The sequence below is a fragment of the Carassius carassius genome, chromosome 7 (genome assembly GCF_963082965.1).
Source record: "Carassius carassius chromosome 7, fCarCar2.1, whole genome shotgun sequence".
Lineage (NCBI taxonomy): Eukaryota > Metazoa > Chordata > Actinopteri > Cypriniformes > Cyprinidae > Carassius > Carassius carassius.
In genome coordinates, this window is record NC_081761.1 from 20804171 (window position 1) to 20820640 (window position 16470).

The 16470-nt window shown below is 37.0% G+C and overlaps 2 protein-coding genes across 3 annotated transcripts in view; one reads left to right on the forward strand and one right to left on the reverse strand.

Annotated features, from left to right (window-relative positions):
* The window catches only part of pcca (propionyl-CoA carboxylase subunit alpha), a 53083-nt gene extending 39638 nt beyond the window's left edge, over positions 1–13445 (forward strand). Inside the window, exons 18-23 of the mRNA XM_059554150.1 lie at positions 581–683; positions 2867–2965; positions 3992–4045; positions 8855–8995; positions 11487–11564; positions 12568–13445. Coding sequence (XP_059410133.1) covers positions 581–683; positions 2867–2965; positions 3992–4045; positions 8855–8995; positions 11487–11564; positions 12568–12636 — 544 coding nt within the window. The 3' untranslated portion in view covers positions 12637–13445. The remainder of the gene's footprint in view (positions 1–580; positions 684–2866; positions 2966–3991; positions 4046–8854; positions 8996–11486; positions 11565–12567) is intronic.
* A 142-nt stretch (positions 13446–13587) lies between these two features.
* The window catches only part of marchf4a (membrane-associated ring finger (C3HC4) 4a), a 60434-nt gene continuing 57551 nt past the window's right edge, over positions 13588–16470 (reverse strand). The window contains exon 4 of one of the 2 annotated variants that reach the window (XM_059554151.1): positions 13588–14794. In XM_059554151.1, the coding sequence (XP_059410134.1) occupies positions 14337–14794 (458 nt within the window). In that variant the 3' untranslated portion in view covers positions 13588–14336. The remainder of the gene's footprint in view (positions 14795–16470) is intronic. The other variant, XM_059554152.1, reaches the window with a different exon arrangement.

The window sequence follows — 16470 nt, forward strand, 5'->3', positions numbered from 1 at the left end:
CAGCGCTGCGAATAAACATTTAGTGCATTCATCAAACTGCTTTCAAAGTATAACCACAAAACAGAACTTGTATGTAACTGTCTTTTAATTGTAAATTTATTGGTTGTCGATGTACCCCTCAAACTCAGCAAATGCAACAGTTGTAATTATTTTTGCATCTGAAAAAGGCAACCAATTTACACTTGAAAAAAAAGATGCAGAGAGGCCATCTGTCTAAACATCTCTCCGGCTTCCCCCTCCACTGTCTCTTTCTTTTCTCTTTTTTTTTTATGTGTTCCAAAAGTTATTGGTGGGGGGTGGGCTTACTCTTTGTAGTGAATGCAGCCCACCACAGTGGAAAAACACTGCATTCCTCCTATTACATTTACTTTAGGTCTCCTAGCTGTCAGTCAAACAGCCGGGAACCAGGTGGCTTGTGTGTGTGCTGGTTGGGGTTTAATTCTTCTGTGAAGAAAATAAACTTTATTGCTAAAAATGGTTACAGAGAGATTTGTGATTGACTTAAATAGAGAGAAGGACAGTGTATTTGAAGCACCCATTATGACTAATGATAAACATTCTGTGTCTGTGTGTGTTCCAGGGTGTCTGTTGTTCCTGCAGAGAGCAGACAGTGGGAGTTGTGTGTGGAACTTGATAAAGACGTTCACATGCTGGTTGTGTCTCGTTCTGGAAACAACTATACAGTGAGTGAAATTGTTCAAAATATTACATCTTTTGTCACATCTCAGTAGGAGCTGTGGTGCAAAACTTCATACATTAGCTCATGTGAGTTCTGGCATGTTGAGTGTCCTGATCCTATTCCTTCTCTCTCTCTTCTGTGATTTCCTGTCATTCCTGTCAAAGCCTAAAAGTAATAAAATAATTGTCATGTCCCATTTACATCATTTATCCTAAACTAGGGATCAAGCTGCTTTAGTTTAGTCTGGTTCCACACATTAAGTACACCATCTGGACCTAATCTTTCCTATACCACAATTCAAAAGTAGATTTGAATGTTTTATTTTTTTTATTTTAATTTTTTAAGTGTTTATATATTTTGTTTTACTTTTTATTTCTATCCATTCTCCCAACCACTTGTCATGTGTAGGGTCATTGGAGATTCAGGAGCCTGTCCCAGTGTCTCTTACAATAGACAGGCCAATATTGAATGGCCAGTATTTATATTTTATCTAATTTTAATAGCATTTAATTTGGAAGTGGTCGTGCAAGCTTTTTATTTTATTTTATTTTATTTTATTTTATTTTATTTTATTTTATTTTATTTTATTTTATTTTATTTTATTTTATTTTATTTTATTTTATTTTATTTTATTTTATTTTATTTTATTTTATTTTATTTTATTTTATTTTATTTTATTTTATTTTATTTTATTTTATTTTATTTTATTTTATTTTATTTTATTTTTCAAGACTTTTTTTCCTGGGGTTCAGGTGGTTGACCTACAAACGTTTGTGATTCCAGTAAGCAAAGATATCGGATTTCAGACAATTTCAACAAATGTTGTCCTCATTAAGTCATAACTCAACCTGCTTATCCAGTTGATTTCTGTGAGAAGGTATGTTCTCTGCTTCTGTTATAGTACTCCCAGTGAGTGCCTTTGCTCCATATGTAACGCCCATGTATGGAATGATATTCCGGACATTATTCAAAAGGAATTGCAAATTGTATTTGCAATTGCGTTTTCAATTTGTGGACGCATAAAATGTGACATAATCCAAACGCAAATGCAAATCGCGCTTTACCGTTTGCATTTTCGTTTAAGCGAACGCACAGTGTCTGCCAAATTTAAAACGGAAATGCAAAGTCCGTTTGCAATTGTGTTTCCCATATCTTACGAGCTGTTAGCCTGTCATATTTAAATAGCAATATTAATTACCACATTTGCCTTTTTATTCTCTCTGCACTGTGCATGTAAACTGCCAAAACTCACCAAATGTGGTAATTAATATTGCTATTTAAATATGACAGGCTAACAGCTCGTAAGATATGGGAAACACAATTGCAAACGGACTTTGCATTTCCGTTTTAAATTTGGCAGACACTGTGCGTTCGCTTAAACAAAAATGCAAACGGTAATGCACGATTTGCATTTGCGTTTGGATTGTCACATTTTATGCGTCCACAAATTGAAAACGCAATTGCAAATACAATTTGCAATTCCTTTTGAATAATGTCCGGAATATCATTCCATACCCATGTTCTTTGTGGCGATATTTGAGTTGAAATCAATCCCTCGACTCTTGAGTCTAAATCACTTTAGGATCTGTGTGTCTTCCTCTTCTGTTACTGAAAGACCCTCACAGAGCAGCCGCTCTCACACTTTCTCTAAGACGTCACTCACTAACTGTGTGTTTAGACACCTGTGGCCCTTCACTCAGGGATAAAAGGAGCCTCGGGGGTTCAGGGGCCTCACCTGATCTCTGTGGACCCCTCTCGTTCTCTTACAGCTGAGGGCTAGAGTGTGTTTCTCTCCCAGAACTGCACATCAAACTGGACCCCCTGCTCCAGAGAGGGCTCTGGAGGTTCCAGTGTCCCAGCATGCTTTGGGAATGGAACTGATTATTCAGAACTGTTGTTTAGACAAGTGTTTGAGGGCTGAGGGTAATCAGTTTGACCAGAGACACTGGTTTAAAGAAAAGACTAACATGAAACCCCCCACCTCCCCTTACAGGCATCAGGTGGATTTGGGAGCAGAAACTAGCAACTGCCGACTGACCTTACATGACTTCAGAAACTTGCATTTGATATCTTTGTCTCACTGTTTCTTTTTCCTTTTCTCTCACACACACAGATTAACTCAATTATAACAGACTTTTGTTCTCCTCCTCCTAACTCCTTCCATTGTGTGTGTGTGTGTTGGTTTAGGTGGAGATCGATGGAGAGAAGGTTGATGTGTCTGGAGAATGGAACTTGGCCTCAGCATTGCTGCCCATCACCATCAACGGCAAACACAGGACTCTCCAGGTTTACAAACATGCATATGCATATATAGGGAATAGTTGACTCTGCTCCGTGATTAAAAAGTTATGTTTAATTATTGATAAGTAATGCACCTGAGGTGGTAATATTTACACATGCATTTTGTGCAACTGTCCAATCGCTCCAGCTGTCCAGATGCCACATAAGGGCCAGGGTGATTCTGGCCCACCCAGATAGCTGATCGGTCCACTCAATCATTCAAAGCTGCTAGAATATACTAGTGGTGAGGAAATAAAAATGCAAATTAACCACATCTGTTGTTTATACATTGGAAAGTGTATTTTTATAAATGCATAATATACAAGATTATAAAAAAAAATGTACAAAAAAATTCTTGCTGATCCGCTCACAAAAGTATGCAGAATGATTATTGGGTTATTGCAAAGATTACTGTTAAATGTCACGGTTTTATTACTTTCCTGCCAAGTGGATGAGGTAAACAACCACTCTGTTGCACCTGCTTGTAAGTAACACTGGTAGTGAATTGATTCGTCCCAAATGCTGCTCCTTCTGTCATATTTAACTTTAGAAAGTTGGATTCTAGTGAATTTTCTTGTTCTAAACGGATTTCTGTCATTTGTAGTAAAGTCTGATTCATTCTACCTGACTAGTTTGACCCCATGTAGCCTTGGAAAGCCTGATTCATTCTGCAGAATTGCTTTGTTCAAATGGTTCTTGTAAATGTCCTTAAAGCTTGAGCATTTTTAGTCCCAATTTAGGATTTCATTTCATTTTATTATAATTATTGTCTTCAACTATGAAGTAATTTTTTAAATGTATATTTGGTATAAATGTTTTCTTTTGACTTTGATTTTGTAACCCTAACTGGGATTGTTCATTCATTATATATCCATAATATTGCTGGATAACACGAAAACAAACATCTATAAATTTGGAGAATATTTGCCACTGATCCAGAGTCAATAATTTAACCTATTATGCATCTCTTTGGAGTATTTGTTTCTGATTGTCAGCTGTATTAAATGATTTGTTTATTGTCTCTGAATGCAGTGCCTGTTGCGGACAGCGGCCGGAGAAATCACCCTGCAGTATCTGGGCACTTCAGTAAGTCTACAAGCACCTCATAGTGGCATGAACTGTATGTCATTGGCTCTAAACTCCTTTTAGTTCAAGACCCAGATTAGAGAGATGAAGTGGTGACCTAGCACAGAAGCAAAACGAGTCAAATTAATCCAAATCCGGTCTTCATATACCGTTCTAGTCTCAGATGTTTTGTTTATGTATTTAGTTCATCAAGTTTTGTTTGTGTGAATTATTCAGTAGCTGCTCTCTTTTAACCATACAATAATGACTGATTTCACACCGAGGACAAAAACGAATAATATAAAAATATAGTTTTGTGTAGTGACGTCCACACCACAACTATAATAATAATGACGCAGACAAACAATAGCATTGGATTTTGTATTATCATCAAAATTTTATAATATTGATAATAATAATAATAAAGTGTGAATTTTAGGCCTTGGTTATAGTTATTGTTTTTGTTGTGAACGTGACTTAATACTATATGTTTGTGTTCATGAGCACTCTGTGGGGTTTTCTGTTCACCTCATGCTGGGTGATATATGCTTTATAATGTTGCTCACCGGGCCGTGTATCCTGTCTTCACACTCGAGTCGAGCTGCCAAACATGCAAACACACAGACTCTCACACTCAGTGTGGTCAGAGCAACGCACAGGTGTCTCAACCCAACTACAAATCAACTCAAGCCGTCCCGTCTTTATTTACTCAAAGCCTCCGAAACAATCAGCATCAACGTTTCACCAGCTTAAACAAACAAACAGGGTTAAAAACACAGTAACTCTGTAAAAGAAGAGGAAATGCCGGCTTCCAGGCTGCACACGCGTGTGCTTCATGGGGGGTCTCCGCTTCAAAGATCTTCTGAGGCGGTTTGTTTCAGAGTTTCCCTGGGGTCATGGCTATTATGGGATGCCTTCCGTTCATTCTGTCTTAACAGGTCAGTGCGGTTGTCAGCGCTTGTCTGTTTCTTCATCAGGTCCAGCAGAAACCAGAGTTTAACAGTTTTCAGAGTTTCCTTCTGTCAGAAAAGTAATATAGATGTTTCTTCTCAGGAATGCTGTTCAGAAATGAGAGCATTGGGAGAGCACCTCATGACGCAAACCGCCTTCCCTAACCGATTTCATGCAGAGTAAAAAGTCCTGGAACAGTACTTTACAATAATCAAAACTTAAGCTTGATCTTATAGGCTGCGTCTCAAATGTGCATATTGTCCATCTTAAATGGCATGCAAGATTATTATTAGTGTGTCCCAAGTCACACTGCATTGAAATTGTCAGTGGTGCCTGGATGGTATAATGTTTCTGGTAGATTTTTTTGATGTGTGCCTATTTGCATGCTTTTATGCAGTGCAAATATGCAGGATTATGTAACCATGTTTAATATGCTGTTAAATGGGGCTTTGCCATCACAGATTACAGATCTGCCGTATGTAAAGACTCTGCTGTTTAAAAAATTCATGTTTTTTATTCACCTTTTTACTCAAATTGTTATACTGGTAAAATGTCATATGCTCAGGAACATAAAAATTTAAATATTCAGCAAGGATGCATTTAATTGGTCAAAAGTGGAAGAGAATGAAGATGAAAACTTAAGACACACACACACACACACACACACACACACACACACACACACACACACATAAAAACCTTGTCTCATGGTTAGCTGCTGAACTGTTCAACATTGATAATAGGAAATGTTTCTTGAGTAGCAAATTGGCATATTAAAATGATTTCTGAAGCATCATGTGATACTGAAGACTGGAGTAATGATACTTCAGCCTTGCATGCAGCAATAAATTACATTTTATATTATATCTGACCCTGGACCACAAAGTATCTTCATGGAACATGACTTTACTTAACAACCAAATGATTTTTGGCATATAAGAAAAATCGATAATTTTGACTCATACAATGTATTGTTGGCTATTGCTAAAAATATACCTGTACTACTTATGACTGGATCTTCGGTCAAGGGTCACATATATTCCATTAGAAAACATTATTTATAATAATTAATAATTATATTTTTAATTATTCCTGTATTTTTTGATCAAATAAATACAGCCTTGGTGAGCATAGAGATAAAAAAATAAATAAATTGAACTGACCCTATTATAATGTCGTTAATTGGTCATATAATTTGTAAAGAAAAAGGAAAAATAGCCCAAGTAATTCCAGTCTTTGTCTTTATATATTTTATATTCAAGAGCCCAGCTATGTTGTAGTACTTCTCCTAAACACATGCTGGCTGGCAGCCACTACATTTTTCAGTTGTGACTTCACCTTGTGGCTCTGAGATTTAGTGATTTGACCCCGGTCACAGAATCATCACCCTTCATTAGCCCGTGTGACCTGACTTGAGCACAGTGATGTAAGGCTTCCTTGGTTGAATTCCTGGAAAGCAGACATATTCCCTTCAGAGAGCTACCCAGTGAGCCACCTTTTCCTTTCTGCTAAATATAGTGCAGAAATGACATCACTGATATACAAGGGCTGATTAGGAAGTACCACTGAGGGTGAGAAACTTGTAGAGTTTGTTTACACTTGTAGTTTGGTTCTCAATTTAGCCCTAAATCGGCCCATTTAGTCCTGGTTCACTTGGCGCCTCTCATTTTTATTACAGAACATAAAGATGTAAAATAAAAGGCACAAGGATACAGCCTCAACCTGATTGGACAGCTTTTATGAGGTATATTTTGCGACCGAGTTGAACGTCTAAAACAATGCTGTGTCCTGGGCTAAATGTGTTCGCTAGATGTGTGTACATATGTGGGCATTTGACCAGCCTGTAACCCACAAAGAGCTTATAGAATGTAAAGAAGTCAACACGGTGGCAGAAATGGGCAGAATTGCCACACACGTGGTGATCCTATGGAGACAGCGATGCCTGAAAACGGCCCTGGAGGTATGACCCCAAGTGTACTCAAATATCCATCTCACAAGCCTCTCATCCCTCTATCCTGTAGTGTCAGGGCCCTGTTCTCTATGTGACTGTATTTAATTAGCTCTGCAGGCTGTTATGAGCTAATGGCTCTTCATTAGTGTCTGTATGGAGAGCAGGGGGCGGATGCTCTTGGCATTCTGCTGCTGCTGTGACAGGGAGAGAGTGGTTGTGTGTGTTTGCGTTGGTAATCATTAAATTGACAAAACTGCTTTTCATTCATTGAGCAGTGCAGAGGGCCAGGCTTTACTTGTCTGTTAATTGAATTAGACTGGGCAGTGACAGAGCCTTTCATCTGTCTGAGACAGAGAAAAAGAAACCATTAGCTGCCCGGCATGTGATTGGATACAGATTTGTGCCGCCATCTAAAGGTGAAGATGGGAAGCTCTGAAGAAAGCCTGAGGTTTTGCAGGAGTAAAATGCAATCTCACTATTGCATTTTCTCACTAACTATTTCTTAGCAATTTATTGTGAGCTGTGACATAAAAAAAAGAACTGGTGAAACGTGCTATAATAAATTAAATGTTGGTTACACTGTTCAAAATATTACTGTTTTTTTCTGTATTTTTGATCAAATAAATGCAGGCTTGATTAGCAGAAGAAACTTCTTTCAAAAACATTAAAAATAGTAATGTTTACAAACTTTTGGTCTGTACTGTATGTAGTGTGTGTATATATATATATATATATAAATGTATATATATATATATATATATATATATATATATATATATATATATATATATAAATGTATATAAATATAAATATATAAATATTTGTAAAATATAAAAAAAAATATATATATATATTTTTTTTTTAGAAACTTGAGTGACGTGACATATAGCGAAGTGTGGTGACCCAACTTCAGAGCTTGTGCTCTGCATTTAACCCATCCAAAGTGCACACACACAAACTCTCTAACCACTAGGCCACGACTTCACCTAATACTGATACTTCCCCTAATACTTTTATTCAGCAAATACACATCAAATTTATTTTAAATAAAAATGCTTTTCTTTTGAAATTTATATTCATCAAAGAATCCTAAAAAAACCTTGTCAAATTATTATACATTTTCAACACTGGTAATAAAAATAAATGTATCTTGAGCAGCACATCAACGTATTAGAATGATTTCTGAAGGATCATGTGACACTGAAGACTGGAGTAATAATGCTGAAAATTCAGCTTTGCATCACAGCATTAAATTACATTTTATAGTATATTTAAATGGAAAGTAGTTATTTTAAATTGTTATGATACTTCATAATATAACTTTTTTTACTGTATTCTGATAAAGTAAATGCAGCCATGGTGAACAGAAAATACCTCTTACAACCCCAAACTTTTGGGGTTTCTTGTAAAACTGCATTCAGAATGCCCTACTGATTCTGAATAGCCATTAATGAAAAGATTCAGTTATAGGATCTAACAATGGGGTCGAATGGGGTCATTATAACCAAATAAACCATCACACTTGGTCTGATACATACTACACACAAAAATGACGAGAACTGGTGAGTATCAGCCGTTTCAAACATAAGGATATGGTTAAAGGTAGTTAAAGCAAGAAGATAAAATATACATGGGCACAATGCACTGGTATGTTCTGCAGCATTTCCAAGGATCTGAAAGCCCTGCAAACAAGTCATTTTCCATAATTTTCTTGGATGTGCAATCCTTCAAGGCTTCTGCAGTATTATTTAAATGAGCATACAGGGCTCTTATTAAATTATCATTGATTTTGGTCTGAATAAGTTATAATGTGCACATGCAAAAAAAAAAATATATATATATCATCATGTTTATATCATCATCATAGTGTTTTTTTTTCCTTTAATTTGAGGTATCTGTGTAACCATTTCTCTGTTTCATGTGTTCAGTTTAAGCTGCGTGTGCTGAGTAAACTGGCATCATCTCTCAGTAAGCACATGCCAGAGAAGGTTCCAGAAGACACCAGCAGTATCCTCCGCTCTCCCATGCCAGGGTCTGTGGTGGCTGTGTCCGTTAAACCAGGAGATAATGTAAGACACTTCCTGGAAATACTGCAAATGCACTGCACAATCAGTAAAACTTTATTTCTCCCCAATTCCCAGTTTAACATGGATTCACATTTAATTTGGATTGTTCAGAGGTCTCTGGGTAATACTTTTAAGAAAGCTGATAGTAGTCAAATGCCAGGCACTTAGAAACAAGATGAGAAAGGATAGCTTGATGTTAACAATAAACATAGTATGTAAGTACACTTTACCTTGTTTTAGTTCACAGTGATAGTTCACCAAGAAATGAAAATGCTGTCATCATTTATTCATTATCTTCATGCAGCAAAAAAGTTTAAAACATATTGCTGATATATAATTTTCCTAGTTTTCTGATCAATTTTACTTGAAGAAAAATATTGAATAAAAATGCAGCTCGACACTGTAGCAGCTGGACAGTAAAAATGCCTTTTTATATTATAATAAAAAAAAATCTGAAAAAAAATGGTGCATTTCTGCCACCCACTGGACTGGAGGATAAACACTAGATGGCACACAATGTGTATGGACCAATGGCGAAGGTTTGGAAAATTCTAAAATACAAGTAATTATTGTTAGCTTACTATTGTGATTCAGGTTAAGGCAAAAAAAACAGGTTGGATGATGGATTTATGATGTACTCATTATTTACAAAAATAGTTCACCCAATAATGAAAATTTCCAGGAAATGTACTGATCCTCAGGCCATCTGAGATGCAGATGAGTTTGTTTCTTCATCAGAAACACATTTGGAGAAATTAAGAATTACATTACTTGTTCACTAATGGATCCTCTGCAGTGAATGGGTACCGCCAGAATGAGAGTACAAAACAGCTGATAAAAACATCTCAATAATCCACAAGTAATTCCCCTCGAGTCTAGTCCATCAGTTAACATCTTGTGAAGTGAAAAGCTGTGTGTTTGTAAGAAACAAACTCACCATTAAGACATTTTAACTGTAAATCGTTACTTCCAGCTAATTTTTACCAAAAAACAATGGCCTTAAATACTGGGTTGTTTTTCAAAATTAAAGGCATAGTTTAACCAAAAATGAAAATTCTGTCATTAATTACTCATGTCGTTCTAACCCCATAAGACCTTTGTTTATCTTCGGAGCACAAATTAAGATATTTTTGATGAAATCCGAGAGCTCTCTGACCCTGCATAGACAGCAAAGCAACTGACACGTTCAAGGCCCAGAAGGGTAGGAAAGACATCCATAAATAGTCCATGTGACATCAGTGGTTCAAGCTCAATTTTTTGAAGCTGCAAGAATAAGTTTTGAGCAAAGAAATCGCTAACAAAAGTCATTGTTTTTGTTTTCTTTGCACACAAAAATTATTCTCGTAGTTTCATAAAATTAATGTTGAACCACTGATGTCACATGGACTTATTTTAACAATGTCCTTTCTGAGCCTTGTACGTGTCGGTTCCGTTACTGTTGATGCAGGGTCAGAAAGCGCTCAGTGTTCAGAAAATAAATGAAGGTCTTACGGGATTGGAATGACATGAGGGTGAGTAATTAATGACAACATTTTTGGGTGAACTATCCCTTTAACAGTTTAAGCAATTCCAACAAACCACTTTGTGCAGTTGCTTAAGTGAGTCATTATGTGCTGTCATTGTATTAAATTCACCCAACCAGGTGTTAATTTTAAAACTGTATGACTTTTTTTGTTCTGTGAAACACAAAAGGAGCTCATTGAATAGTTTAAATGAGGACAGAATTTTCTGTTTCGAATGAACTGTTGCTTGAAATAATGATTTGCATTAGGATGACATCATTTGTAAAGCCAACAGTTTACTTCAATATGACAAAATGTGCGTGTTGCTGTCAACTTGAATTGAATGTTTGCTGACTCAGTCTGTTAATGACTTGTATATAATGCACAGACTGACTGGCTCGGGCTAAAACAGCTGAGCCCTTCCAGTAAAACATCTCATTCACTCAGCAACGTCACATACACAAGAGCACTGCAATGAAGCTCTCACACTGATTAGTCACCACACACTCACACACACACACACACACACACACACACACACACACACACACACACACACACACTCACTCAGCAGCACTGATGTTCACATCACCTGATTTCAGCACTTCTGTATAGATAAGTCAGAAATTAGTCCTTGTGGATGGAGGGAAACAGCAATTTCTCAGCGCTCGCTTATTTCCATAATCCATTTCCCTAATGGAGAGTTTGATGGATATAAACAGAGGTTTATTTATTGATTTTGCTCTCGCGTTACAGTGAGCTTTGTGCGTTTGTTAACTGTTATGACTCTTCTAATGTATGCGCCTTTATGAAATGATATTACAGTATTCCCCTGCTCTTTGTCATTTTATGTACAAGACCTGCACAAGTCTATGAAATTAATAAATACATGGTGGGAAGATGCTATGTGAGTCATGTGTTTCAAGAAGTTATTAGAAAGCACTCATTGTGGAATAGCTGTTGAGGTTTATTCATTCATTGTTGTTCTGAAGGTTGCAGAGGGGCAGGAGATCTGTGTGATTGAAGCCATGAAGATGCAGAACAGCATGACCGCAGCAAAGACAGCCAAGGTGAGCTCACTCGCACACATACAGAGGTTTGATACGTGATCCACCTCACTACTCTGTGCATCATAAATCGATATGACATAAGAAGACACTCTTCCACGTAGCTACATTACAATACCCAACACCATGAGAGAGAGAGAGAGAGAGAGAGAGACGGCGAGGGGCCGCGGTCCATTATCCACACTTGTGTTCTGACCAGACCACTTAGCTGCTGTAAAAAGACTAGAAACCAGATTATGGTTAATGGTTCATTTGATGGTTGGCAGGATATTTTATTGTACTTCATGTCAGGGTTGTTATATAGAACTAAAACCCTTAAAAAAAAAAAAAAAAAAAAAAAAATTTATTCTTTTCAGCTAGTTGCAAAGTCATTTCTCATCAAACTGATAAAAATTTAAAAAATCTATATAAAAATCTATAGACATTAAAAATCTTACTGAAATCTTTAAAGTTCTTTGCGAACCTTGCACAAATTCTCGTTTGAAATGTTTGCATGTTAAAAAAATAAGTATGACCTCACGTTGTCTCAATCACATTTACACACTGCATCCGAAACTTTCATCCATCATAAAGAAATTCGGATCAGGTTCGATTTTCTGTGTTTTTGTATCCGTGGCAAGCATTTTGATAGGAAAGGATGACAAATATGAACAACAACAAAAAAAACATATGGAAATTTCGGACTGTGCAAAGACCTTTTTCTTAAAGTATTTCTCAAGGTTTGTAGAATCACTAGGCTGTATCCAAAAAGTTTTAAAATGATTAAAATCCAAATATCATTTATGGAAAAAATAAGAATAAATAATTACTTTAAAATTAACCTGAAGGCCCAAATATGGAATATTTATGGAAGCATTAGTTAGTTTAAATCACTTTTTTTTTCATCGTTTCATTGAAAGCTTCCTGTGTCCAGTGTGTTTGACTGACATTACTGACTTCAACACAAATAGCTTTTTCAGATGCAGAAATGTTGGACTTTCCTCATAAAATGTGTGTTAATGTTCAGGTGAAGAGCGTGCACTGTAAAGCTGGAGATACAGTCGGAGATGGAGATCTGCTGGTGGAACTGGAGTAGCAGATCATCTGCAGGTCGCTGTGGATAAACAATCAAAGACACTAGTGGAGTGGATGGAACATTCCTCATGGGTTTTACTCTGATTTCTTTTTACATGATCACTATAATGTATCCATCTAGCTGGATTCCAGTGAAGGGAATGCCAAAACACTTGCACTCTCTCGTGCCTTGGCCCTCTATTAAAGGCGTTTTCAATTCACATGGAACGAACCACAATTTGACATCAGCCGCAGTGAATGAGTTTGAACGCATCTCCAAATGCAGTCAATGAAAGCAGTTGAGTCTCTACTCTCTGTGTAGATTTAGCATTGTTTAGAGGAAGTGCTGTGAATGTTTTGCATTGCTGCAACTTATTTTGAATTATAAGGTTATATTAGGCAATGATGTTTCTGCTCCATGATTATTCAAGAATAATAATGCACCAATCCCACACTCATCTATTTAAGTGTTTCCATAGAACTTGTACCTAATTTCTGTCATAAAATGCATTAAACTTAATTTGTGCTTATTTCTTAGGTCTGTAGGTGCACTGTTCAAACACTTAATTTGCTTGGGCTTTAATTTTTCAGTCTTTTCCTCTCTTTTTAAAATTGTGAATCCGGAAGGAGCGGACCATTAACAGGAGAAAGCAGATATGATTGCTCCGAAACTAACAGACATCTGTGGTCAGGCTTGGAGGAGGCACTGATGCTGTTTCCTGTTTTTTTTTTTTTTTTTTTTTTTACCACCGAGACACTTAGATCCACTTTCTGTCTGTACTTGTTTTGAGAAAACATAAAGTGTTATAATAAAAATGAGATTAATGTAAACATTCCAAGTGCTCATGATTGCTTGATGCCCTAGGCTTGTGAAGGAAACACATGAAATGCATTACTGAAATGAATGATTTGACTGAATGCAGTGTGGCAGCTGCTATTTCCAGAAGAGAAACGGATGCATACAACAGTTAAACCAGTTTGATGTGTCTTTTTTTAATGTAGCAACCTTTTTCTCTCACAAGTTTAACAAATGTAAACAAAGTCAGTCAGTTGACCAAGAATTCTTGTAGTTTGTAAAATGTTCAATTGCTGCAAGCTGTCTCCACTGTAACGTGGTTTCCTGTTATTGATGTACAATACTGGCAAAACCAGAGAGGATTGATCTAGCTAAAAAAACGTACTGCCTGTGAGTGTAAACACAGTAGTTTGCTTCTTTAATACCACATTTGGTTTGTTAGGAAACAGATTTAGACTTGCTTATTCTTGCAAGTAACATTAATAATAGGATTTTATCTGAAAATACAACATGTAGCAATTGTAAAATTAGTGTGTTGCAGCGCTCCGTTTTTCTTTGTTCTTCACTCTGAGCTGTTTGAGAAACTGTATTGCATTGTAATGCTTGTGCTTCAGAACGGTCACAGCTCTGACTGTGGCCTTGAGCTGACAATAAACTCATTACACATGGACACACACATTCAGAGACCCCACCCCACTGACCTTTGACCTTTATCAGTTGCTCACATTTGAAATCTAAAGGTCAGAATCTTTCCTGTAGCCACTGTGAGAGAAACTGTTTCCTCTGTTTTATTCAATACTGTAAAAAATTTAAAAACAAATGCTTTAAACCCGGACAGCACTGCACTGGGTCTTCCTCAGTGAATCCTTTCTTGTAAATACGTCGCATGCAGAGATTGAACCGTAAACTAGGCCTCATGGAAGGCCTCACACTGTAGTGACTCTCATGACCAGTTCGCGGTTGCTGTTGCTGGTCTGTCCGCGTGGCTCCTGGGGCCTCAGGTGGTGGCTGAGGAGATGAAGGATGTTGTAAGCACAGTGGTGGTCTGGCAGTGAGGGCTGCCCATTGCTGGGCTCAGATGAGTCCTGCGGCTCTGTCGTGGCACCTGCTGCCAACGGGACGGAGTTTCTGGTGGGGGTTGCGGTGCCTGCCGCGACCGCTGCAGCTGCAGCCATGAGGGAGGATGTGGAGGTGGAGGCTTCACCATCCGTGCCGGTCGGCCCCATCCGGTGCGGCAGAGAGAGCGTCCGGAGTGCAGCACTGGACTTCTGATGCTCCTCATTGTCTTTGACCTTGTCGTAATTTAAGACTTTCCACTGCTGATTGACAGCCTGCCAGCGGTTAAAGATGCGAAATACGGAGGGACCTTCGTGGACAATCAGAGCTAAAAGAGAAGGAAAGATGGATTTGCTAAGTGAGGGATAATGTACAGTCAGGCAGTGTCATGAACAAATGGATTCCATTTGCTGAAAGACTTTTTAATGGGTGCTTAAAGGAAATAAATACTTTTATTCAGCAAGGGTGCATTCATTTGCTCAGAAGTGACAGTAAAGACATTACAAATAAATTCTGTTCATTGAACGTTCTATTCGTGCTGAAAACAAGCATCACAGTTTCCACAAAAATATGAAGCAGCACTGGTTTCAACATTAATAATTATAAGAAATGTTTTTTTTAGTTTTTTTTGTCTTTTGTGCGGTAATTCAGCATATTAAAATGAGTAAATCATCTCAGGAATAAATTCCATTTTACTTACAGTACACATACTCGTGAACAGAAGATGAAATTTCTTTCAGAAACATTAAAATGCTCTTATTAAACTCACAATTTGTAATACATTTTTTCAAATAACAATTAATGTCTTTAAATTATATGGTTAAATCTTTCACTTTTTTACGTCCATTTTCCCCCCCCAAAAAATCATTGCAGTCTATTGCATTGCAAAGATTTTTATTTTAAATTTTTTTGATCGACAACTGGATACTTTAAACGTAGGAGTCCACGATGTGATATGAGAGACATGAAAAGCAGGGCTGGTTTCAGATGTCTGGATAACCGTAAATACCACACTATTTAATGGGAAGATTGACTTATCAGAATCTTGTATTGCACACAGCTGTGTAATGACTAGTGGCTAGTTAATCTAATACTAATACACGTGAGCTTCACAGATAAAACTTCACAGAACATGGAGTTCTACTTTTTATTCTGAATACTTGTTGTTTTACTCAATTACATTTCCCAAACTAAATAATTATACTTTTTACTCCTCACATTTAATTTAGCTTTCCAAAGTGCATATTTCATAGGTCATCTTGACATTTTACAAGCAAACTGAATTAAGATTTAAGTAATACTTAAGCACATGCTTATTCAAAATAACTACTTCAGTGAAAAGTGCACAGTTATTATTATTATTATTATTTGTATTACTTTTGGCATTTCATAACCTCTTGAATCCAGTGTTATTACACTATTAGCAAACGGTGTGTCTTGAGGCTACAAGGTTAATACAGACATTTTCCCCACACTTACAGAAAACGGTTTAATTCAGCATTTTAATCGCAACATTTAAAATCTCAGTGACCTCATGGATCATGAAAATTTGCAGTGCACAGTGAAGAACGGGCGTTTTGGAAAGTGTTAAGGTGTTGTCAGTGTGATTTCTTTGTACTTTTATACCTCCAGCTTGGTTTAACTCACACCATTATATTTGTTTCTGCAGAGGTCCAAATAGAAAGACAACAGTGATATGTATTAATATTTAATGTGATACTGGGTTTCCCACTGAATGTCTGCAAGAACTCTACATTTCTTTTTTCACATGTGCCAGATTATTTTTTCCCTCTTTCAATTTTCACTCTCTAAGCCCTGATGACAGTGAAGATCCCTTTTTTGTTTATTTTACAAACCTGCTCTCTGCGAATGTTAGATTACGAAGGCTTGTTTCTAGTAGTGTTGAAAGCGATCTGGGAAGGCTGTGAAAGGCTAGTGCCCTCCCTAGAGCCCTGAGGTTCTCCTCTTACTCTAGGTGCTCCAGAATCAATGAGACAGACCACT